Consider the following 25,206-nt stretch of genomic DNA (forward strand, 5'->3'; position numbering starts at 1 on the left):
GTGGCGGTTCTAGGAATTTTTTTTAGGGTGGTCACTAAGAAATTTAATTTATACAAAATCTAATAAAGCGGTAAATTGAATATTTGCTACAATTGCGAGTCAAGTCACCAAGGAGAGTAAAATTGTTGCAATTGCAAAGCTAAAAGAGTATAATTGTCGTCACCATCAAAGAGAACTCACAACCACAATATTTTTCTTAGTACCATTTTTTAAGGAAAAATGAAATTAGAGATTATTTTATTGAATAAGTCGAATGATCTACAAATTTAAATGATTATCGATTTTTATCTTTTTGTTTTATAATAGGCTTTTTGTTAAACAATTTTTTCACTTGTTATTGTTTGGTCTTATCTTGTTTTTGTTTGATTTATATTTGTTGTTATTTGGGCTAATATTTATTGTTGTTATTTAAGATTTTTTTTTAAGTTTATAAAAGGGATTAAGGATTATTGTAACACCCCGATCCAATTTTTATAATTAAACTATGTGTTTAAGTGGTTAAGTATTATTAATATTTTAAGCCACTTACTTACAAAAATTAATATAAGAGTATTTAATAAACATATTATTTTATAATGCCATTGAATGAGAATTGTAAAGATTATAAATAATTGAATGGCCATTTGTATTATATATATATACACATACACTAATTATGTACAAAACTATATTAAGTGGTTAAGTTATGAGATATATATATATATATATATATATATATATAGTTGTTGGTGGTTTAACCATGTATGATGCATGAGATATTATAGTGGAAATTCCACCCACATGCAATCAATTGAAATTCAACACATGTAAAGCCTAGAACCATGCATGATGACAAACCCCATAGACCAAGACTTGGCCATGCAATCACCAAGCTCCACCTCACCTCTTTCTTGACTTTCTCAAACAAATAGAACATCCAAAAAGCTCCTTACCTCTCCATTTCCTACGGGTAAACACCCAAGTCTGAAATTTCAGCTCATTTTGCTCTCTTTTTCTCTCAAGGAAAGTGCTAGGAAGCTCTCTTGAGTCTTCCCTCAAGTCCACCGGTTCACACACCAAAAGAAAGGCAAAACCCCACCCAAAAGTCTTCCCCTTATCTCATTTTCTTGGCTGCACCAGACAGAAAGTCCAGCAGCAAGAAGGAAGCTTCTTTCAACTCTCTCAAGTTCTCTACCTCTCATACTTTCTGGTCCAGCCACTAGGAAAGGAAAATCCTTTCATGTAAGTCTACATTTATATATATATATATATATATATATATATATGCTGTTTTAAGAAGCCTTGAAATTGTGTTGGTGATTTGTTGAAGGTAGATTAGGGTTTTTATTAATTAATGATTTTGTATGATTAAGGAAGTAAGAAAAAGTTAGGATGAGTATTGTTGATGCTGCTGCTGGGATTTTTGGTTGTGCTTATTTTGCTCTAAATGATTAAATGACTGTGTGTAAGTGTTTTATAACATGTCTTATGAGTGTATAAAATCCCCATATGAAAATACCATCGTTTGATAATTGTTTGTGAATTTACGATAAAACGTTGCAAAGCTGTCACTGTGACAGATTCTGTGTTCATGCATGATAAATTATGTATTAAATTGTATATAGTGAATTTGGATGCTAGGGATAATTCCTATGAAACCTAAGACACTTGTGGTTGTTATTGAATTAGTCTCACAGCATTTGGATTAATATAAAAATAATGGCTTAATTTATAAGTTGCATGAAATTCTGTCAGGACAGATTTGAGTATGCCGTCTTGTGTGATTTTTAGTAAATCATGGATTTATGCTTTGACTCCGAAATTTTTATGGTATATACTGGACATACAGGGGAGTAGTTCTGTAAAAGCTGTCACTGTGACAGATTCTGTGTTCATGCATGATAAATTATGTATTAAATTGTATATAGTGAATTTGGATGCTAGGGATAATTCCTATGAAACCTAAGACACTTGTGGTTGTTATTGAATTGGTCTCACAGCATTTGGATTAATATAAAAATAATGGCTTAATTTATAAGTTGCATGAAATTCTGTCAGGACTGATTTGAGTATGCCATCTTGTGTGATTTTTAGTAAATCATGGATTTATGCTTTGACTCCGAAATTTTTATGGTATATACTGGACATACAGGGGAGTAGTTCTGTAAAATTTCATGACAATTGGATATGTGTGGACAGCCCGTTTGTATTTTACAAATGGAGCATATGCTGCTGAAATGAGCAGTGAACAACATATGCTACACCTGACTTTGTAGATTTAATTCTCAAGTTAGGGTGAATGTTTTGAGCTATAATTTAATATGCTCATTCTTTGGTATGTTAGAATCATATATAAATTTTATGAATTGGTTTCTCTATGATTTAGTACATCATGTTGTCTGATGAATGTACTTTGTATTTGTGGGAACCTCATTGAGGTGAGATTAGGATTTCCTTGATTCTAAGAGATAGGCTTTGAGATGAATGTGAAGTTTATGATAAGGAATTATGGATGGTAATGAGTTTTGATATTTGGTTTAGGTGTTACCGGTTCCCTAGGTTTAAGCTCTGTCAACGGTAGGCTCTCGGTTCCTCTGCTTTCAGGTAAGGGATAAGTTATATGGGCATTTGGTAAGTCATGAGGTTATTTTAAAGTATATTATGCATTAAAATGTTTTTGATTAGAGATATGACATGTAATAATTATTCTGACAAAGATATGTTCGTGAGCTTTCAAAACCTTATGTATATGATTTCAGCATATTGATGCTATTACTGATTCCGCGAACATGATGTTTAAAGAAAAGAATGGAAATGCTATTATCATGAAATGTCATGCAAAACAAGAAATTTCAGTATGATGTAAATTATGAAATGTTTTCGGGTTATGTCCTCTGGTAATCTGAACTCGGCTAGTAGGGGTTAATTACTGGCTTTCCATGGAAAAATGTTACATGTTTGGCCATTTAAAGTAGAGGAAATGGGGCTGCCCGTAACTCTAGGCCATTTAAAGTAGAGGAAATGGGGTTGCCCGTAACTCTAATCTGAATAAGGTTTTCTCCCCAATGTGTACGGATGGCGGGGAGGAATAAAACCTTGAGGAGATGTGCCATCAGGCCTCTCAAAGAGGACAATATCATGCACACGGGGTCACCCAAATGTGATGAGGCCTTCTCTGTACAGCTTATCAGACATGGACTAACCAATGTGTTATGAACAACTATGTTATGTTATTAATCATGAGAGAATGATTTTGTTTAAATGCACTATGAAAAGTTAAAAACTCTCATGAAAAGAAGTTTCTGATAAAAAGAAAAGCTGTTCATTAAAGACAAAAGTTTCTGAAGTTCTGTTGTACTATAAAGATACAGCTTTTGATGAAAGTACAAATTTACGTTTAAAAGTTATCAGATATCTGTTTTTATGAAACGTTAAGTTTTATGACCATGAAAGATATAGAATTTTATGAGAAAAATTTTATACAGAAAAGTTTTCTTATTAGTCAAGATGTTTCTAGTTTAATACAAAGTTGTCGATTATCTGATTTAAGTTAAAATAATTATTTTGTAATTAGAATATATATGGCGACTTTGTAGGAAATGAAAGAAGTTTAATCCGAAAGGTTTTGGTAATATTAAACCGATAAGAAAAAGGAGAACAATTATTTTCTATGAAGAGCGTATAAGCTATTATTATGAATAGTATAAAATACTATACGTGAAAAGATGTTCTCCTGTTTGAATATTCATAGAATGAAATGATTTGATTTACATGCATCCTTATTGAATTCTCATATATCTTACCTTTACTGAGCTATGTAGCTCACCCCTTCCACTCTTTCAGTTAACAGGTTTTATTTTGGAGCAGAGGGAGCCTTAGTCGAGTTTTGGAAGGAGCTGGTTTAGTTTTATATGTATAGATCCTAAATTAGCAATATGATGTTTAGATTTGTAGCATTGTTTATTTTAGGATCTAATGAAAGTGTATACCTTAAAGTATTAAGAGATGTATTATGTGAAAGTGTGGATAATTAAATGATTGGTGGATTATGTTATATTTTAAGTACAGTGTAGATGCTCTGACTATCAAGTGAAAAATTATATGAAGAAGTAAAGAAACAAGGATTGAAAAGAAAAAGGGAAGCTTTTTAAAAAGCTTTGTAAAAAGTTAAGATGGTTCTTGTTAATATCAGGTTTAAGCTTGATATTAGCATGCCGGTCATGGTCACAAATCCGGATATCGGGTTTGGGGCGTGGCAATTATGTTTGGGCGGGTGGGGGGGGGGGGGAATTAATTTTGGAGTAATGCTACGTTTACAACATTTTTTTACAATAAATATGTTAGGTTCTAAATATTTAGGATTAAATGTTTAGATTTCTAAATTTATGTATGTTGGCAAACTGAGATCAAAACATGTCTAGATTAGATGTTAGACATTGCTCATGATGGTTCAAGTCAAGGTTCAAGAACATGTAAGCAGAAAGAAGAATCTAGTTTTTGTGAAGCTCGACCGATCGAAAGATAGGTTCAATTGATCGAAAATCGTGTTCTGCAGATATTTTAAATTAGGTCCAAGTTTGCAAACACGTTTAGGGCTTCAGTCCAACACTACAAGGTATAAAAGGAAAACCCTAATTACATTTTAGAATCTCTTGGAAGTCTTGTGAGTTACTTCTGTGGGGTTTTTGTAACTTTCTAACTCTACAAGCATTTACTAGAATGAGATCTACAATTAAGAACTGGTGAAAACAAGTTGTTGCATAAAGATCTACTATTGATGGTGATCTGAAACCTTTGAGTGGGATCTCAAAGTCACAAACGAGGAGTTTGTGTTCAGCAAATCCAAGATAGAAGAGTCTGTGGAGTCGAAGCTACACGTGATCATATTAGTAAGTTCTACTTGAGGTAGTTTTAGATTTAGGGTTTAAATCTATTGTAATCTTCCATTCTATCACAATGAATTTGTTTACCTTGAGGATAACTAGGTTAAATCTTTCCTTGGATTTTACCTTGAAACGGTTGGTTTCATTGGTTTTCCTAGGTCATCATATTATTGTCTTCTTTACTTTTCCGCACCAAGTAATATGCTTGCATGTGTTTAGCCTAGATCTCATAATTAACCTAAGTAAATACTTGGCTAATTCATTAGGTTAAACTAATCTGTTTTTTAGGGGGTCTAAACACACAAACAAAATCTTATGCAAAAAACTGTTATTGATGAGTAAAAAAATAATATCTATATTTGGGTCAAATTAGAATTAGTAACAGCTTATTACATTGAATTTGTTGTGAATGTAACATTACTCTTAGTTTTGTTGAACCAAAATTTCTGTAATTCTTAAATCAAGGTGTTCAATATTTTTATTAGGGTGGTCATAATAGGTTAGTTTAACATATAATGTTTTTTTAGCAAGTGTATATAGACATTTTTTTTTGCAAGTCAGGGTGGTCCTATGACCACCTTGGCTTGCATGTGGAGCCACCTCTCTCTCTCTCTCTCTCATATAATGGCTTTCTATACCTACCTTCTATATTCAATGGGCCAAATTGATTTGGAACATATAATTTAATCAATGGCTTCCTGCTTTCATTCGCTTCATTTTTGCTTGGGATAACGAAAATGATTATTATTATTTTTTTAAATTAAGAATAGAATTCTTGAAACCCCCTCTACCGCATGGGCCTTGACTTTTGATTTGTCTCAACTCTCAACAATGACTTCTTCATAGTAAACCTGAACACCATGGGTGACCTTTTTTTTTTTTGGTAACCAAAGATGGTAAATTATGAGTGACAAAACTTTCATCCAGTATTTCAATACATTGAACAAGACATGATGCAAACATATGATCAATTTTAAACACGCATCCAAACCATTTTGGGTTCAATGCATTGAAGCCAAATCAAACTTAATTGTCCCATATTAACCTATTGATTAGGCTATTCAAGCACTTTCCTCTCTAGTTAACTTCTATTAGAGTACCAAAAATGTAAAGTTGAAGAAAAATTTATTTCTTCATTCACAAAAAAGATATAAAAGTTGGAACTTATTAGTTGGACCTAACCTACCTCGTATTTATAACAAAATTAGGTAATCTAATTCCAATATTTCTGTTTCTCAAAAAAAAAAAAAAAAAAATTCCAATATTTCTATTAAAAATATACTATAGTAGTATTAGGTAAGAAATTGATTAATGATTATTGAAACTTGGACCCCAAAACATAGTAAAGATGCAATAAGTCCCACCTTTTAAGGCAGGCAGTCATATAAACATTGGAAATTTGATTTGATGACATAGATAGTTACTACTTACCACTTTCTTTTCTCTTTTTTTACTTTCTTTTTTTTCAGCACGAGAATCTTAAAAATAAAAATCCTAGAATTTCTAAACGTTCTCCCAAAATTCCCATTCCCAACGAAAGAATCAAAAGAAAATTCCACTCGTTTTTCTCCACTTCCAACACTGTGAGACAGAAAGAGACAGAGAGACTTATTATAGACTTTCGAAAGATAGAAAATTAGAAAGCGAGGTCAGGTGGAAGACCAGAGCGGAGAGAAAGGAAAGGAAAGGAGAGAAGAAATGGTCACGTACGTGAATGCCTTGCTGTACGGAGTGGGCGGAATAGTGGTGGCCGGGATGGCATTGCTGGTGGCGTTTCAGGAAAAGCTAGTCTACGTGCCGGTGCTACCTGGTCTCACGAAGTCCTACCAGATCACGCCGGCTCGCCTCCGCCTCACCTACGAGGACGTCTTTCTCCACGCCTCCGACGGCGTCCGCCTCCATTCCTGGTTCATCAAGCTCTTCCCCGACTGCCGAGGTCACCGTTCTCTCTCTCTCTCATTCGTTTGCTGTTGGTGTTTGTTTCAGAGTCTTAGGGTTTGGTTGTTGTTGCGATATATCACATATACATACATATAGGAGTTGCTTCCCTTCGATTCGAGTTCTCCAGCTCGAATTGGAGCATTCGGCTTTTGTTTATTTATTTTGGAATTTTGAATTTCGTGCAAGTGAGTTTTTCGAAGAGTTAGGTCGCTGTTTCACTGAATTAGGGTTTTGTTGTTGTTGTTGTTGTTGTTAGGTTATAGGAATTTAGTGTTTAGAGTCGTTGAATTCGAGTTGGAGTGTGTTAGGTTTTTGTTGTTATAGCTTTTTAGGGTTTGGGTTTAATGGTTGTACCTTTACTTAACTGTGGAAGATGAGAATTGATGAGCGCAAATGGGAATCCCTTTACTTACAAGCTTGTCTTAATTTTTAGACTAGGCGGAATTTTGAATTTTCGCATTTCATTCCAAGTGAGTTTTTCGTATTTGAAATGATTTTTTTATATATATATATATATTTATATATATTGTTGAAGAGTCTGAATTAGGGTTTTGTTGTTGTTGTTGTTAGGTTATAGGAATTTAGTGTTTAGATTCGTTGAATTCGAGTTCTTGAGCTGGAATTGGAGTCTTCAGCTTCTTCTTCTTTTTTTCCTCAATTTTTATGTGTAGTGAATTTTGGATTTTGAAATTCAGTCAAACTGAGACTTTTGAATTTGAAGGAATTCAACACGGTTTCTTCTTCTCTTAATAATTAGGTTGTTGTGGTGTGTTAGGGCTTCATTGTTATAGGTTATAGGAGTTCAGTATTCACTGTTCAGGCTTCATTTCATTGTATTGGATTCGAGTTTTCAAGCTAGAATTGGAGTAATCCTATTTTATTTTATTTTTAGTAATTGTTTAATGTTGAATTTTGGATTTCAATATTGTTGAAGAGAAATTTGGAGGAAATTGACTTTTTTTTTGGTTGATGTGGAATTGAATTTTAGAATTTTTATCTCGTTGAAGTGAGAATTTCAAAATTAAAGGAATTTGGACTGAATTTGTGTCCAGATTTTGGGCGATTAAATGCGGTTGGTTTATAGGATTGGTTGGAATGATGGGATTCTATTTTTGTTGTGATAGCTTTAGGGTTAGGGTTTAATGGTTTTACCTTTAACTGTGGAATATGAGAATTGATGAGTGCAAATGGAAAACCCTTTACTTACAAGCTTGTCTTACTTTTTTCTTTTAGAATTTGATTGAGGCAGAGGGACTTCTGAAATTTTGTGTGGATTTGAAGTGTGAAGTTCAGAAGTGATGTTTACTTGAGTTTGGATGAGGTTTTTGTAAAATTAGCTTGTTTTTATGGTTTTTACTTACGGGGAGATGTGTGTTGTGCTATTATTGTTGCACTCTGTGTCAGCTTTTTCCTTGTCATTTAAAAAAAAATACACAAAAAAAAAAAGGAAAAAACACTGGGTACTGGAGGAAACATCCAGAAATGATTGGAACATCAAAATTATGGATTACTGGTGTAGCATATAGTAATCATGACCTGAAATATTGCTGTTAATTGTAGAATCCATTATAGACAGCTGTATTCTATGTTAATTATGCTTTTCAAGGCTTCTGAGTTAGTGCCTTTTGTTTTTCAGGTCCAACCATTTTATTCTTCCAAGAAAATGCGGGAAGTATCCTAATAGCCATAATCATGGCTACTAAAATTTAGGGAGATTTACATCAGATTGCATATGTTATTTTGTATCTCTCAATTGGTACTTTGTCCTGGTTTTATTTTATTTTGGACTAGGTTCAGTTACTTTTAATGTTCCTTGACTATCGCCTCAGATATTGCCCATCGTCTCGAAATGGTCCGCATAATGATACAGAGGTTGAATTGCAACGTTTTTATGCTTTCATACCGAGGGTATGTGCTGTGTTATTTCATGAGTAGCTGAAACTGGAATAGTGTCTGTGCCGTTTGTTTGACTGAATTAACACTAATGCTTCATTTATCAACACAGTTATGGAGCTAGTGATGGATATCCTTCCCAGCATGGAATCACAAGGGATGCTCAGGTTTGATTTTTGGTCAAGATATCTTCTTCTTCTTCTCTTTTTTTAACTTCCAAATTCAGCCACTTAGATTTGATCATTGTTCTCAAATGGCATGGCTTTCTTTCATTTGGTTAGGCTGCATTGGATCATCTTTCTCAGAGGACTGACATTGACACATCTAGAATTATTGTTTTTGGAAGGTCACTTGGGGGTGCAGTTGGAGCTGTGCTTACCAAAAACAATCCTGACAAGGTATTTTTGCAGTGAAATGGTGAACCAGGAATCATGTTGCTAGCTCCAAATAGGCAAATATTATAAAATAATGTCTTTGTTGTGTCTAATAAGTTGATGCCATATTACTTATATATAAAAAAGGAAATATTGTCGGTGATATATTTCTGTAGTTAGCATGAGTTCAATCATTGTAGAACATATGGATATAATTGCCAATCTGGTTGTTTATTTCTATTGGGATTGCCAAACTTTATTTTATGCTCACTCTTATGTCATTCTAAGTTTCCCTTGCCTTTTGGTTGCTCAAGTAGCTTTATTATGTCTCTTGTCTGTGGATATAGTAAACTTGATGATCTTCTCAAACTGGTGTGCGTGTGTGAGAGAGAGAGAGTGAGAAGGGATCTACACAAACCAGTCTCTTCATCATGATTTTTTTGGCTAGCACCTTCATAATGTATATCATCACATCAATATTAGATATATTCTCACTAAATTCTCGATCCCTGATTACTTTGTTCAATTCCTTGTGATATTTGCAGCTTGTTGCAATAAAATTTCTGTTCCAATTGCCACATCTCCTTTTCTCTTTTGTGGACTTTTTGGGGCACATTATTTTTCTGGCCTGACTCTGTGTTGCAGGTTGCTGCAATAATACTGGAGAACACTTTCACGTCTATTCTTGACATGGCTGGAGTTTTATTGCCCTTCCTGAAGTGGTTCATTGGAAAAAATTCAAAAGGTCCTAAAATTCTTAATTTTCTCGTACGATCTCCATGGAGTACAATTGACGTCGTTGGCCAGGTAAGGATATGTCTTGGTAGAATCTCCTGCTTTGCGTAACTAACTTTTATGTAATGTGTTGCACATACATAAAGGACTTGAATAGTATGTCATTGATTTGGTTGTCACCTACGTAAGTTTTTTGTTTTTTTGTTTCACCCTTATGAATGTGAACTATCATGATATATGATTGAGCATGCACAGTACTTGATCCTAAGTGAAGTTTATCCTTGATTGTTTTTTTATTCTAAGCAGGCATCATTTCAAGATTGAATAATGCAGTTCAAATATTTCAGGACATTTTAAAATATTTTCAACGCATGCACCAATGAAAATTTCTACAAATTGCCCAATCTGAAATTTAATGCCTGTTAGATTCTGGCATCAAGAAATATTTCCAAATTTCATGCACAACATCTGGAAAAACGAATATGTTCTGTGCTGCTCTTTGTGCCCTTCTTTCCCTCTATCCTTGCCCTAGTTTTTCTTCTCCTTCTGGTTTACAAGTTTATGTGTCAGTCTATAATTCACCTTTCGTAACTGTAGATTAAGCAGCCAATCCTTTTTCTTTCTGGATTGCAAGATGAGATGGTTCCCCCAGTCCACATGCAGATGCTGTATGCTAAAGCAGCTGCTCATAACAGGCGATGCCTCTTTGTGGATTTTCCTAGTGGAATGCATATGGATACTTGGCTAGCTGGTGGTGATCATTACTGGAGAACAATTCAGCAATTCCTTGAACAATATGTTCCAGAGAAAAAGGAAAATGGATCATCTGGCAATAACAATGGTAAAGTTTATGCCATAAGTTCTCCTGAATTTCTAATGTTTTGAACCTTGCCGCTTCCCTTCCATAAAATAAGAGAGAGAGAGAGAGAGGAGCAACGAGGGAAAATCAGAGAATTGCATGTTATTTGATTAATTGTTTGTGGCCTCTGATTTAGATTCTTCTTGCAAGCTCTGTTAAGTGCGTTGCATGACCTGGGATATATCATGTATTTTGTCCAGTAGGCTGGAGTAATACAGTTCAGTTGAGTTTTAAAACTCTTAATGGTTTGACCACGCACAAGCTAGCATATTTGTTTAGTTGTTTTCTTTAATTGCACAAGCTTTATAACATGGTATATGGCATGCGTTGATGGCCAATTTAAGGGTTTGCTATCTTGTTGTGTCCTGACACCTGAGCATCGTCATCATGTCTAACCAGTGTTCCACTCGATATAGTTAAGCCTGAAGAGTGGAAATTCTTGTTGTCTTAAAACTTAGACCTCATTTTGTAGTAATTTATTCTCCTGGATTTCTGTTGTAATAAACTGTTCAGTTTCGTTTAATCTATATGCTTCATAAGTTTTTGATGTCTTATAAGTGAGAAATCATTAAGCCCCTCCAACCTCTGCATTTTGATTACTTTTTGTGATCATTGTTTTGGTCACAAACACCAACACTTGCACTCGTACTTAATCGTTTTTGCACTTTTTCATAGTTGTTTTATTCTGCTTCCAGATTCTAAGGCGAGCTGATTGGTTGACATGCTGACTTTTGAGATGTTATCGATTGGTTCACCCAAGGATTCAAAATATTTCTACATTTTTTTTTTGAAGTTGCAGCAATTGATAGCTTTCTGTGAGGACTAGCTGCTGCCAAGACCTGCTGCAACCACCCAGGTGTTCCTCGAGGAGATTTTTTTGTAGGTTTTAAGAACTTAAGAAGAGGTAGAAGAAATGTGAATGCCCTTTGGTATACTGTGCGACTTTGACATAAACATTAAATACCTAATTAGTACTGACTGATTCTCATTGTATGAGAAATAAGAAGTTGCTGTCAGTGCAAATATATATCCTGAGTTGATGTGCTAGACTGTTGTATTCTAGACTGTTATATCTCTTGTTCTATGATATACTCATATTGCTCTGGCAATTGTCAGTTTGACTTGCGGAGTCGTTAGAGTGTTTCATCTATAATAATTACCTTCATTGCTAAATGCACTAGTTCTTTAGTCCTGCTAGTGATGTTAGCCAGTAAGTTGACATAGAGGTCCCATGTCTCTACGAGCAGTCTTCGTTCAAGACTTTGAGCTTCAATTATGAGATGGGCCTATTGTGCCTATAATCATACCGTAACAAGATTCTTTGTTGGAAGTCCTGATCCCTGAGATTGCACTTGACTGGAAGAGTGAAGGTACAGCACCTTCATCTACTGCTATGTTGAACACAGTTATTATTAGCTAGAGAGAAAATTTTAGAACTGGGTAGCTCTCTCTCTCTCTCTCTCTCTCTCTCTCTCGTTTTATTAAGTGGGTATATGGCTGGTGGAAAAATTTGGGAATTTCATTGATGAGAAAAAGAAGAGGCTGACGTTGCATAGACAGGCATTGTTAACGAAAGCAATGAAAGAAGGCATTGTGGCCATTCAATTATATTGGACCATTTAGTCACTTTGTGGCACCTCCATTTCGTCATATGGTATCTGCTGGGACCGACTTCCCTTGATGTACACTTAATTCTGGGCTTCCGAGCCCCTCAACCAATGCATCATTAATAAAAAAATGGCGTTGTTTCTCTTCCATGTGACGATGCTATAGAGGTGACCTAGCTAATGGGTACAAAACCTTTCACATTTCATCTTAAATATTTTTAAGTATTTTTTTTTTGAGAGAGAATTTTTTTATGTAATTAATTGTGATTGTAACACGAATAAAGTGATTGAATTTATGTAAAAGTATTGTTGTTCTATTTATAACTTTGGGAGAGGTTTCTATCCAGTGGCCAGTTCCACTGGACACATTAAGATCTGAATACGTGTTAGCATCTCAACGTGTCTGGTAGAACCAGTCATTGGACACAAGCCCAACCCAATAACTTTTCACCTGAACAAATGAGAAAAGTAATGAAAAAAATTTGCATCTCCAATTGAGATAGAGTTAATTCATACGTCATGAGTGTTTACTGGTGGTAGTGGTTTTTGTTTTTGGATAAATAGAATGTTAGGTAGATAATTAGCTTGAGGAGCTTTCTTAAATAATTAATGTAACATATAAAAACATACTTTAACCCAAAAGGTTTAAACCAAATGAGTATGTGTTCAATTATGTTATATTAACAACTCATTTTTTTACATTAAAAAAAAAAAATACTCATTCTTCTTATTATTATTAATCTAGGACTTCACTTACATGTGTATACCCAACAATCTCCCGCTCACGTCTAAACCCAATAGGGTATGTTCTCAATTTTGTAATATTAACTATTCTTTTTTCTCTTCTTAATATAAGGCTTCACTCACACGTGTATACTTAATATAGAAATACTTACATACTAAATATGATTTCCTCATAGATTGAATTCATGCCTTTTCCCATGCTTCCCTCAGGACTTGGGAGGGACTGTATCTTGTGCGCGCGGCCTAATTCCTATGGAGCATGGCTCTCAAAGCTTCCAAGTCCCAACAAAATCATTTTTCTACTTAAGGAGACATTAAGTTTGCCCAAATGGTGCAGAGTTACTAGTATTTAATACTTACTACTAGTGGGCCAAATGTGTGAAAGTCCATTCGGCAGTTCTCATCTTGAAGGCTATATATATGTATGTATATGTGCGAGTAACGCTGTCGTCCTCTAGGATCGATGTTCTCCAAAACCAAAACAAGCGGTGGTGCTCGCTCCAGGTCCGGTGCTCTAAAACAAAGATTTGATCAGAATACTAATACAACTACCACCGGAGGTCAAGAATATTTTGTTTCTGTTCGGGTTGCAACGACATGTCAGCAGCTACGGATCTGGACCCCACGACTTCCCACCCCCAACGACCCACAAGGCGATCTATTAATAGCCGTCCGATCCAAAAAACGCTCCCTTGGATCGCACTCAAATCTAATTGATGGAGACACGACACAAAGTACGTAGTACCACCACCACCGGTTTTCAAAAACTTAACCAACACCTGCATCGCACGTTAGCATTACCTACGTCCCACAATCTCTGTCTTCCTCTCCACCCGACCGGACCTCTCTCTTCACGCAAAATCCAATTTCAAATTTCCATTTAAATCCGCTTCTCATAATATATATATATATATATATATATATAATATAAATTAATAATTTTAAAAACCCACACACAATCATCAGGCTATAAACAAACGCCACGTCAGACTAAGCTAAAAAAAAAAAAAAAAAAAAAATTATGCGTTTTTTTTTGGTTCCCTCCTCCCTTTAAAGACATCATCCTAAATTCCCAACCTATCTTTTCGTTCTGTTCAATTTGTAAGAAAGAAAAAATGTTTAGTTTGTTTTTTTGTTTCTCAAACTCAAAGCCTTCCTATCGCATCGTATCGTATCTCTCAATAAACACCCCTTGACAACTCTCCTATTTCCCATTCTGTCTCTCCTCTTCTTCTTCAATCTTTGTTTGTTTGTTTGTTTTTTTTTTTTAATTTAAATTTTTTAGATTTCTAGTTTCGAAAGCGAGCTCTGGAAGAGTACGGAAATGGACGGTGGAGGACAGTACAACCCTCGCACAGTGGAAGAGGTTTTCAGAGACTTCAAAGGCCGTAGAGCTGGCATGGTCAAAGCCCTCACTACCGGTCTCCCTCTCTCTCTCTCTCTCTCTCTATAATTTTCTCTTTTCTTTTTTCAATTTTTATTTTTAAATTTTTTTTGAGATTTTATTTTGTAATGGCTCTGAATTTTTTTTTTATTGGTTGGGTGTGATTTTCGCAGACGTTGAAGAATTTTATCAGCAGTGTGATCCCGGTTAGGGTTTCTATCTTCGCTTTGTTATGATTTCTTCTTTTGTAATGATTCTTACATTTTGTTGCTTCAGATGTGTATTTGCAAATTGTCTCTGTGTGTGTGTTTAAAACCGATAGTAAATTAGTGATTTTCCTTTACTGGTTAGTAAAAGTGTTTTAAAGTTAGTTTTACTGATGGGGTAGAAAGTTGAGTCTATTTAGCTTTGAGTTAATTAATAATTACTATTTTTTTTTAAATTAAAAATTTTACTTATTAAAAAGAATTAATAATTACTTTTTTTTTTTTTTTTTCTTTTTCTTTCTTTCCTTTATTGATATATATTGCTTTACAGTGTGAATATTTTGTTCGCCTATGCACTTGCTGAGTGTGTAATTAACATCATTTGCCAGATTTGTTAAGTTTAATGTTTTTGTTTGAGGAATGAATTGTGCCAAAGATGCAATTTTTATTTAATGAATTCTGGTAAATGCTGGAGTTGTTTTATATGTAAGGTGTGTTTCAAAGTTCATGCTGATTCTCAAAAAAAAGAAAAAAAAATCATACTATTGGGAATTGACTATTGTTTGTTTACTTTGATTATTCACTTAATTTGTTTTACGATTGAGAGTTTGAACTTCGTGTAATGTAAGGGTGCAATTCATTGGTGAACTTCTTCTAAGAGTTTGACTGGTTTGATATTTTTGATTTCAATACTGTTGTGGGTTTTGCATTTTCATTAATATTACTACGTTTTCTTTCTTGTAGTAATTCTATGGAGAGATGATTATCCTTTTTTTCTTTTTCTTTTTTGCTTTATTATTTATATGATGTTTGGATATTTGAGGATCCTTAGGCAGATTCAATTGCTTTGGCGAAGAAATTGTACAATGTAAAAAGGAGTTCTGGGACAAAACTAGCTTTGTACTTCAAATGTGTATATTTTTAAGCATTTCTTTTATCTTCCAATTAAACGTAAGATTAATGTACTTGTTATTTGGACTTGGTGTCTTAGTATTGAACAGCCTGAATGAATAGTAACTGTGTATTAATTCTCTGGGTGACTATGTTGGCAAAACATGGTGGTCAGCAGCTACAATTCTTTCAGTTATTCAGCTAGGTTGACCATTTTTAGGACATTGAATGAGCACCATGGCGTTTACTGTATCTTAAATTATGTGGTAGTTGCATCCTGTAATCCCACTTAACATTTCTTATGGAAATTTCATGTTTTGCACACATATGGGATATATTAGATTTGGTTATGGTTTTGTATTGCAAGTGATATGTAGAATATGCTAAATTAAAAAGATGACCTTTTCATTTACTTGCTGTGGCTACCTACTGCCTGTTACTGATGCCTATTGTATTTGACTGACTGGTGCCTGTCAGAGAAAGAGAATCTTTGCCTTTATGGATTCCCTAATGAACAGTGGGAAGTTAATTTACCTGCTGAAGAAGTGCCTCCGGAGCTCCCAGAGCCTGCTTTAGGAATCAACTTTGCCAGAGATGGCATGCAAGAAAAGGACTGGCTGTCTCTGGTTGCTGTTCACAGCGATGCATGGTTACTTTCAGTGGCATTTTATTTTGGTGCCAGATTTGGTTTTGATAAAGCTGACAGGTACAATCCAGAAGCTCTAGAAATTTTATATATGTAGTAATTGTGATGATCAATGAAATTCAATAGCTGTTTATAAATCTTCTTCCTCTATTAAACTATGCCTTTTACAACTTCTGATGTTATATTTTACTTTTGTAGCCCTTATCAAATAGTTTTTCCCTTCCAATGTGATTCTGCCTTGTTTGACTTGAAAAATATGGTGTAAAGAATATCAAATAAAACAAATTTATCATTAACATAAAGGCCTCATCAGCCTCCATGATAAGGATTTCTTTTGTGTTTGCAAGCTTCCTATACATGTTTGTACTTTTGGATTTTAATTTTTGAGTTTCTCATCTATGATCTATGTGTAAGTGCTAGTGTGTGTGTGTGTAGATTTTGCATTCCTTGTGGTTGAGCTTTGTGTTTGTTAAATCAGTGCATGCAGCATGCGTGTCTTTTTAGAGCCTAAATCCTGTGGAACTTAGTAAAAATAGACAATGGCGCTTGATTGTTGACATTTGACATAGATTGTTGGTTTCTAATCTGTGCGGGGAACAATTGGAATGAACTCAGACAAAAAAGCAAATTAATTAATAAGTTGAAAAAGTTAGAAGTCACAATTAACTTGTATGTGTTGTCATTGAAAAGAAGCCTCAAATGTTGAGTAATGTTTGGCATGACTTTTTAGGTTATGCTTAATATTTTCTTATTTTCCAATTAAAATGCATTTCTGATGCAGGAAACGTCTCTTCACTATGATAAATGATTTGCCAACAATATTTGAAGTTGTAACTGGAACTGCAAAGAAACAGTCCAAGGAGAAGTCATCAGTTTCAAATCACAGCAGCAACAAACCCAAGTCAGGCTCAAAAGGGGTAAAATAAAGATATACTTTCTTCTCATTTTGTATCTGTCACTTCTATGATTTTATACTTTGCTGTGTCTGACAAAGAAGCTTGTTGTATGCATCAAGGCTAATGTGAGCTCACATATTCTTTTTGTATGTTTCTTAGTATTTCTAATGTTAATTTTGAATGTAGAAAATGCTTGACTGTTGATAGGTGTTAATGGGATGGAGCATTCACATCAAGGATCTCAAAAAATATAGCATTTAGCAACTCAAAAAACCTACTTTATCAATTTTAACAACTCACTTTACAATTCATCCCACATCAAAGTTTCTATTTTTTTCCCATTTCATTTATAATAATATAAACAACTCATTAAAATAATAAAAAACAATCACCACTAAAAGTCTAAAACCAACCACCACAAAATCATTAAAAAATAATAGCAAGTTGCTACAGTGAGCTCTCATTTATGAGAGTTCACTGTAGCAGGATGTCAAATTTTTTTAGATATGGTATCTTTGATGGAGCATATTTTTGTGGTTTAAGATGCTAAAAATAGCTTTTGAGTGGGTTTGACACCCTTGTTGTGAATGCTACTTCCCCCTGTTTGGGGAGGGCTTGTCTGGTAAAAGGAAATTTAATAATGATGAGAACCTGTTCAGAAGTTATGCGTAATTGAGACCTTTCATTTCTCATGCTGAACTCTATTTGTGCATATATTGATGCTTAAAATGCAGATCCTAGGTTAGTTGCCTTTTGTTGTTTGTGACTTTGTTCCGTGAGGGATTGGATGTAGTAAACTGGATCCTTGGCTGGATGATGAATTGTAATGTTAAAGCAATTTAGTGATAAAAAGAAACTTTTAATCTTGTGCCTGTATGCACTTTGAATTTTGCATAAAGTGTCTTTGTGCAATTAATGAAGACATTCATTGAATTAGTGTCATAGACCCTTGTGATTTGCAATTTTGTGACCGGAGACATGTCTCATCCTCATTGTTCCAAAACATGCTTTTAAGTGATTTGTTTCCACTTTTGGGTTTAATTTTTGACCTCTGTCATATAATAAGGTTTAGTTGAATTAAGTTGATTTTTAAAATGAACTATAGTTAATCTAAATGTATTCACTAATTCTCGTTAATATTTCCAATAAGTGGTGCTACTTAATATAAGTTCTCTCATGTTGTTCCTGCTGAACAGTGATGCCTGTTTGCATTGAATACTTTCTAATTTTTATGTTAATTTCTTGTTAAGTTATTATCTGTGGCTTAGTAATTAATTTGTTGTTCTTTTTTGATAGTTGATATGGTCTCAAATGCTTTCTTTCTTTATTTATTTTTATAATTGATATGTCATTTTTATATCTCTGCTGCTTTGCTATTTGCTTTAATTGGCCATAAAAGCAGCGAGGATCCGAATCAGTCAAGTTTCCAAAGCCAACAAAGGATGAGGATGAGGTAGTGGATGAAGAAGATGACGACGAGCATGGGGAGACCTTGTGCGGTGCTTGTGGAGAGAACTATGCTGCAGATGAGTTCTGGATATGCTGTGACATATGTGAGAAATGGTTCCATGGCAAATGTGTGAAGATCACCCCTGCAAGGGCTGAGCACATCAAGCAATACAAGTGCCCCTCATGCAGCAACAAGAGAGCGCGTCCTTGATATTAAAGGGAGGTGGGTTAATTCTCACCCCTTGTTACTCATCAAAATTAAAAATCCTCACCCCTTGTAATTCTCTTATGTTGAACTCAGCTAACTATTTAGTTGGTGAGGTTTTGTGTTGTGCCATTTTAGCACAGCATATGTATTCAGTACTTTGGTCTTGGGAATCTTGTCCTTTAAACATGTTAAATATTTGGTAGTTTGCAGGTTTTGAACGTTGTCTTCTATTTATTCTTGAGTGGGATGCATATCTCCACTGTGTAAGAAAGCATTTTCCCAGTTTAAGTTCAGTAGGTTTTAATTTATCCTTGCCTTATTTCGTATCTAATTTTTTACTAGTATTATTTCAGTCTTATGTGACAGCATAGAACGTGCTTTGTAGCTTTTTGTAATACGAAAGGGTATAACTTTATTAGTGCTGTGCCTATTTTCGTTGGAACTCTCAAACGCCCTTATGAATGCTTTTGTGACTTGAAAATCGTATTAACTAGTCGCTAACACGTGCGAAGCACGGAAAAATTATTGAAAATAAGATTTTAAAAATAAAATTTTATTAATTTTAGTTTATATCGAATATTTATTTATGATAGTTTAAAATATTATTTCAAATCTTCATTTCATTTTATTTTAGTTGGAATAACTTATATAATTAAATGAAATGCTTATAAATAAGAGATGACATTAATAATATACTATATATAGTTAGTGATTATTTAAGATATCATTCAAATATGACAATTTTTTGGTTCTAAAAAAAGAACAATATTAATGCATTTAAACACAAAATACTATATTGTCCAATAGATATTACAACTTTAAAACTAAAACATGAGTAGTGATTTTTAATGGATTGGGGTAATAGCACAACTTTTAATAGAAAAAAGAAATTGATTTAAATTTTTTTGGAGTATCACTATATTAAAAATGCCGAAAGGAAGCAAGAAATTCCACTGAAAAATGCTACAAATACAATTGGGTTTTTTTTTTTTTTTTTTTTTCAATAAGCATGTATATTACTGTTTAGTAGAGTCTTAATACATTGGGGATGCTCTTCCATCCAATACATCATTGTCTAGCAAACCCAGCCAGTTCTTTGCTTCAAATGCTATCTTCTATGTTGGTCCGTTTGTTCAAGGAAAGCCACAAGAGAAAAATATATTCCTAATAGAAGAACCAACTACCAAGTAGTCTAACATCATTAAGGATGTGGCCAATGCTCAAATTGGTAGGTCCAGCTGACTCTACTTCATCTACTAGACTATTAAATTCACACTCTATCTCTACTGCTTGAAGCCCCAAATCCATAGAGGCCATGTACACCTTTCAACAGGCTATCTAGACTGATTATCTCTCTAAACTTCCATATATTCCACAGCAAGTGTACAGGTTGTTTGCACCAAATCCACTACTAACTTCAAAGTTTCATCCACATGCCTTTGGTTTCGATTTGACCATAATAGCCAACCTCCACCGCAACTAATACAATCAACTGAATTGGTTAAAACAATTATCAAATATTGAGAATATAAAAATACAATCAACTGGATTGGTTAAAACAATATATCACCTGGGAATATAAAAGTACAAACTTGGTATTATGTATATGATACCGTTGAAAGATTTAAATATCATTGCAGGCTTCTTGAATTCCACCCATCACAAAAGCCATGGCTTACATCAAATTGGCCTTTGAAATCTTGATCTCCTTCATCCCTAGAACCTGGAAAATCAAATTTCTGGACTAATTGAAAATTTGTAAATATTTCCAACTATCATCTAACAATGAAATTATTATATCTTTTCAAGAACAAAAAGGAAAACAAAGACCAAATGTTCTATGTAGCAAATTTGAAACCTATCACCAAGAAAAAGAATTAAACCTATTGGAAATTCATTAATTGGTACCAATGCAAGTAATTGGTATGCTAAAATATATTGATGAGTAGATGATGGTGACGATGAGAGAATAAAACTTTATAGGAAAAAAATAATATGAATAAATTACTTGTGTATGCTTTGAAGCTACTACCATCTCTATCAAAATTTTGAGGAGAAAAATAGAATGAAATATATTAATAAAATAAATATATAAATTTTATTATTGATGCATCGATTTCTCTAATGTTAAAGTGAAAAAATAATATTCACTCTCACAACAACTCAAAACATTTACTTAATATATTATATCATCCATACCATCTAGCCACCACTTCCATTCTGGGTGATCATCTCTAACCACCCTCTGAAATTTTGTGGTTGCCTATGTTTTCTACCCAACACAAAATTCTGCTCCCCACTATTAAACAAAACTTCGCAAATAAGTCTTGTCACATTTAGAGATCTCAAACCAACCATTTTCATTGTAGAAACCAAAATACACACTCAGTAGTTCCACCACTATAAATTATACAACAAATTGAGCTATAGCAAATATTGGTAACACAAAATCTCATAAAGGATTTAAAAGTATATTCCAAGAGGAAAAAAACAACAAATTTTTAATACAAATAGTTAGAGTCTACCTTTTAATTTGGAGTATGTACATGTTTTCTTAAAGAATATAATCATATGAAACTTGAAAGCAAGTTCAAAGAATAGGTGCAGTACATAAAAGCTAGTCATTCATTTAAGTTGGAGAAAAAAATCCATTCTAGTTCAATTGAAAAAGCATAAAAAAATGACAGTGATGTTTTTACATCACACAAAAAATGACATTGAGAAAATAAGGCCAACAAATACATCTCACCCTGATTAAATCAACAACACAGCATCACATTCCCTACTTATCTTCCTCCTTACCACTCTCCATGTATTATGACTTCTAGAACAACAAAAAAAACTTAATGAAAAGAGAGAATTTTAAAAAGAAAAGAGAGTACCATGTTGAAGCAACACCAGCATCAATATAACCAAGGGTTGTTTTTTCTCTCAAGGCCTGTGCAGGCTCCTTTGTGCCTAAAAATTGAAAACATAAAATGAGGTTTTTGTAGATACCTATGTATTTTTCAGTTATGAAGTCAACAGATTAAAAATATGTAATATGCCTTTTGATTTTGCATAATGATAGAGGTATTTGTTAAAGCTTGCTATTTGTTAAGTCTCTCTTAACCCTCTCTCTGAATCTCTGCCTCAAATTTATAATATCTAATACCATGCCCATCTTGCATAATCATATATAAATGAGTTATATAACTCTCAAACAACTATACTAACTGTTAGAGATATATATTAGACATATTAGCCCAATGTAATAGGCCCAAGCCCATTCCTGCTTGTACTAGTAGTCTAGGGTTTAGTCGCCTATATATACTCATGTTAGGGTTCATTGTAACACAGGAGGTTATTGTACTACACTCTCAGATAATAAAGATGTAGCCCTTAAGAGATTCCTCCGTGGATGTAGGCCGTAAGGCTGAACCATGTAACCCTCGTAACCCTTGTGTTCTCAGTGTTCCTCATCTATGCTTCCTCTTCCGCATCTACCCTAGCATACACAACATGATATAACACATCGCGATGTTAATATTTAACTTGGTATCAGAGCCAAACTTCATTTTTGGCATCAAACAAATATCTCTACACAACAAAGAAGATTCTCACGTGCACACCACTATCATAAGTTACACATGCTTGTCAGCTGGATCTAGATTCCACAGCATCTCGCAGCCGCCACGGCTCACTGCTGTGTCCAAGATCCATAAACTCAAGCAAACCGTGACTTAACTTATCAGATCTGCGCAAATCCAAGCCTCGCCTAACGAAACCAACCACAGACGTGTTCCAAGATCTCTCGCGATCAAAACCCAGAAATCCGGTCACCCAAAGCCTTGACACGCGCCTCCACGCGCCGCAGAAGCCTCCGGAAAATTCCCACGCGCCGTCTCAGATTCATCACTTTCAGATCGTCTTCTTGGTACACGCACCACCATGAATGCCTCCTCGTCCACCGATCTACTTGGCCTGAGAATCTGGCGGTCATACGAAGCCGCACGCGCCACCACGCGCCACCAGGGTTTCTAGTTGCTCCTTCACGCGCCGGTGAACAGTGCACGCTTCTGCCACGCGCCGACAAAGCTGCTGATGTCATCTGACGTCATATGATGACGTCATTAATCCACGTCAGCAGCCACGCAAGCACGTCCACGTCAGCCCTAGTCCACGTCAGCGACACGTCATCAGCCACGTCAGCAGTGTTGTCTCGTCAGCACCACGTCACCTAGCTGACCGTTGACCGGACCGACCCGGACCCGGACCACCCGGATCTGACCCGTGAGCACTTTGACTGTTGACTTTGACTCTGGACCAGTTGACTTTGACTTTTTGCGTTGACTTTTGACCAAAAGTCAAAATTTCCAAAAGGGCCTATCTTGTTCAGTTTTTCGCGTAGATTCCGATTTTGGCCTCCGTTTCTTCATTTGAAGCTCCGAAATTGTACATTTGGCACATTCTTCATTGTGGTTTCTTCAAGGCATCTCCAAGTGATCTTCTCATATTTATCCAACCTCAAGCCTTCATCGAGCTTCCGCCTTGAGTTTGAGGGAGGGTGTTAGAGATATATATTAGACATATTAGCCCAATGTAATAGGCCCAAGCCCATTCCTGCTTGTACTAGTAGTCTAGGGTTTAGTCGCCTATATATACTCATGTTAGGGTTCATTGTAACACAGGAGGTTATTGTACTACACTCTCAGATAATAAAGATGTAGCCCTTAAGGGATTCCTCCGTGGATGTAGGCCGTAAGGCTGAACCACGTAACCCTCGTAACCCTTGTGTTCTCAGTGTTCCTCATTTATGCTTCCTCTTCCGCATCTACTCTAGCATACACAACATGATATAACATATCGCGATGCTAATATTTAACACTAACCAACCCCGGCCTTCAAAAAAAATTCCCAAAGAATCCAAAATAGCGGTAGCCCTAACATAACATTCCGTAGGCTATCATATAAGACAACCCAGAGATTATAATAATTTATAAAAAGGGAAAACCAATGTAAATGAAGACGACAGTAACACTATATATCAAACCAAAACAAACCCAAAATTGAAATCAAATAGAAGAATCCCAGGAAACAAAAATCCAATAAAAATTGCATAACCAAAAAAAGGGAAAAAGAAAATCCAAACCAATGTAAAATGAAGATGAGAAAAACACTATATATCAACTAAAACAAACCTAGAATTAAAACCAAATAGAAGAATCCCAAGAAACCAAAAATCCAATAAAAATTGCATACAAAAAAAAAGGGAAAAAGAAAATCTAATTACAAAGATTTTGTGATTCTTCTTTGCCAGAGATTTGACAACAAAGTAAGAAGAAGAAAACGTGGAAATTTGCAAAGAAAAAAAAAAAAAAAAACTTAAATCCAGAGCAACCCACAACCATAAACCAACAAAATTCCATGAAAACAAAAACAAAAAAACTTAAACAGTGATCCATGGTGGCGGTGGCAATGGGAGGATCGAGTTTTGGCATGCCAGTGTATATTAGAAAACAGAGAGGTTGTAGTGTTTAGACGTGAAGGCTAAAGAAAGAGTTGTAACTTGGATTAGGGTTCTAAATTGATAATTCTAATATAATATAATACTAATAAAACGTTAAGAAGAATTAAAAAAGAAAAAAAAAAAAAAAAGAAACACTTAGTGTACGTTTTAGCTAAAAAAAGTTAAGAAGAATTAAAAAAACATTTTATTTAGCAAAAACGTTAAGAAGAATTAAAAAAAAAAAAAAAAAAAAAAAAAAAAGAGGTGACGTGAAAGCTGATGGGGGGGGGGGGAATAAATGGAAAAATTCTAATACAAATAAAACATCAAAAATAATTTTTTAAAAAAATGTTACATGGAAAATTGTGGAGCTAGCAGAGGTTTCAGTTATATATATATATATATATATATATATATATATATAGATAATAAGTATAAACCTATTTAAAAGGTTGTCCTTCAATTGCACTAAGTAGGGCAAGAATAATTCTTTTCTATACACACAATTTTTCACAATTATTCTATACGGCAGATTGTGATTAGATGCTTATCACTTTTACATGAACTCACTACTTTTTATCTATCACTTATTGCTTGCCACATGAGAGTTGTGGCACAAAAGGGTGTTGTAAGGACACGATTTGCGGCACAAACCTAAGATGTATGGAATCTTGGTCCAATGAACTCAGTACAATAAATTTGTAAAGAGTGGGTCAAAGAATTAGGCTTTAATGAGTTGGACAACGGCTAGTATTGAGTTAAATGTCAATCAAACACAAATAAGAGGATCTGATATTAATGGACTTTCAGTCTGAGAAGGTCACCCTTGTATAAATTGATCACAATTGGATACAAAGACAATTTAGATTGCTATAGTGTTTTCTCTTTATTCTTTCGATCCTTTTCTCATGGAGAATCTCTCACATTATATAGCTTCCTTAATCATACACTTGTTGATCATCTGAGCACTTACTTGAGTACATGTCCCATCAAACACCCTCTTTGGTTTTCTGTGAGTTGTAG

At 34.5% G+C, this 25,206-nt stretch overlaps 2 protein-coding genes and 1 long non-coding RNA gene across 7 annotated transcripts; all 3 read left to right on the top strand.

The window, feature by feature from the left end:
* Nucleotides 1-729: 729 nt before the first annotated feature.
* On the top strand, nt 730-4,046 carry LOC126714163 (uncharacterized). 2 transcript variants are annotated; one of them, XR_007651560.1, is made up of 3 exons: nt 900-1,221; nt 2,521-2,583; nt 3,823-4,046. It is a non-coding gene; the product is annotated as an uncharacterized LOC126714163 (long non-coding RNA). The 2 variants fall into 2 exon arrangements; XR_007651559.1 differs by having other exon boundaries at nt 730-1,221; nt 2,521-4,046.
* Nucleotides 4,047-6,322: 2,276 nt separating this feature from the next.
* LOC126714165 (alpha/beta hydrolase domain-containing protein WAV2) lies at nt 6,323-11,785 on the top strand. Of its 2 annotated transcripts, none has more exons than XM_050414179.1 (8): nt 6,323-6,798; nt 8,440-8,475; nt 8,633-8,711; nt 8,809-8,863; nt 8,978-9,094; nt 9,716-9,877; nt 10,403-10,646; nt 11,458-11,785. In XM_050414179.1, the coding sequence occupies exons 1-8, from the start codon at nt 6,561-6,563 to the stop codon at nt 11,481-11,483; spliced, it is 957 nt and encodes a 318-aa protein (XP_050270136.1). In that variant the 5' UTR covers nt 6,323-6,560; the 3' UTR covers nt 11,484-11,785. The 2 variants fall into 2 exon arrangements, with proteins under 2 accessions (XP_050270136.1, XP_050270137.1); XM_050414180.1 differs by having other exon boundaries at nt 6,327-6,798; nt 11,360-11,785.
* A 2,266-nt stretch (nt 11,786-14,051) lies between these two features.
* LOC126714166 (PHD finger protein ALFIN-LIKE 4-like) lies at nt 14,052-19,003 on the top strand. 3 transcript variants are annotated; one of them, XM_050414183.1, is made up of 5 exons: nt 14,055-14,436; nt 14,573-14,605; nt 15,974-16,202; nt 16,924-17,059; nt 18,441-19,003. In XM_050414183.1, exons 1-5 carry the CDS (start codon nt 14,340-14,342, stop codon nt 18,696-18,698), a joined length of 753 nt encoding a protein of 250 aa, XP_050270140.1. In that variant the 5' UTR covers nt 14,055-14,339; the 3' UTR covers nt 18,699-19,003. The 3 variants fall into 3 exon arrangements, with proteins under 3 accessions (XP_050270141.1, XP_050270140.1, XP_050270138.1); XM_050414181.1 differs by having other exon boundaries at nt 14,058-14,436; nt 18,438-19,003; XM_050414184.1 differs by lacking the exon at nt 14,573-14,605 and having other exon boundaries at nt 14,052-14,436; nt 18,438-19,003.
* The last annotated feature ends 6,203 nt before the right edge of the window (nt 19,004-25,206 follow it).

Source organism: Quercus robur, chromosome 2 (assembly GCF_932294415.1).
Source record: "Quercus robur chromosome 2, dhQueRobu3.1, whole genome shotgun sequence".
Taxonomy (NCBI): Eukaryota; Viridiplantae; Streptophyta; class Magnoliopsida; order Fagales; family Fagaceae; genus Quercus; species Quercus robur.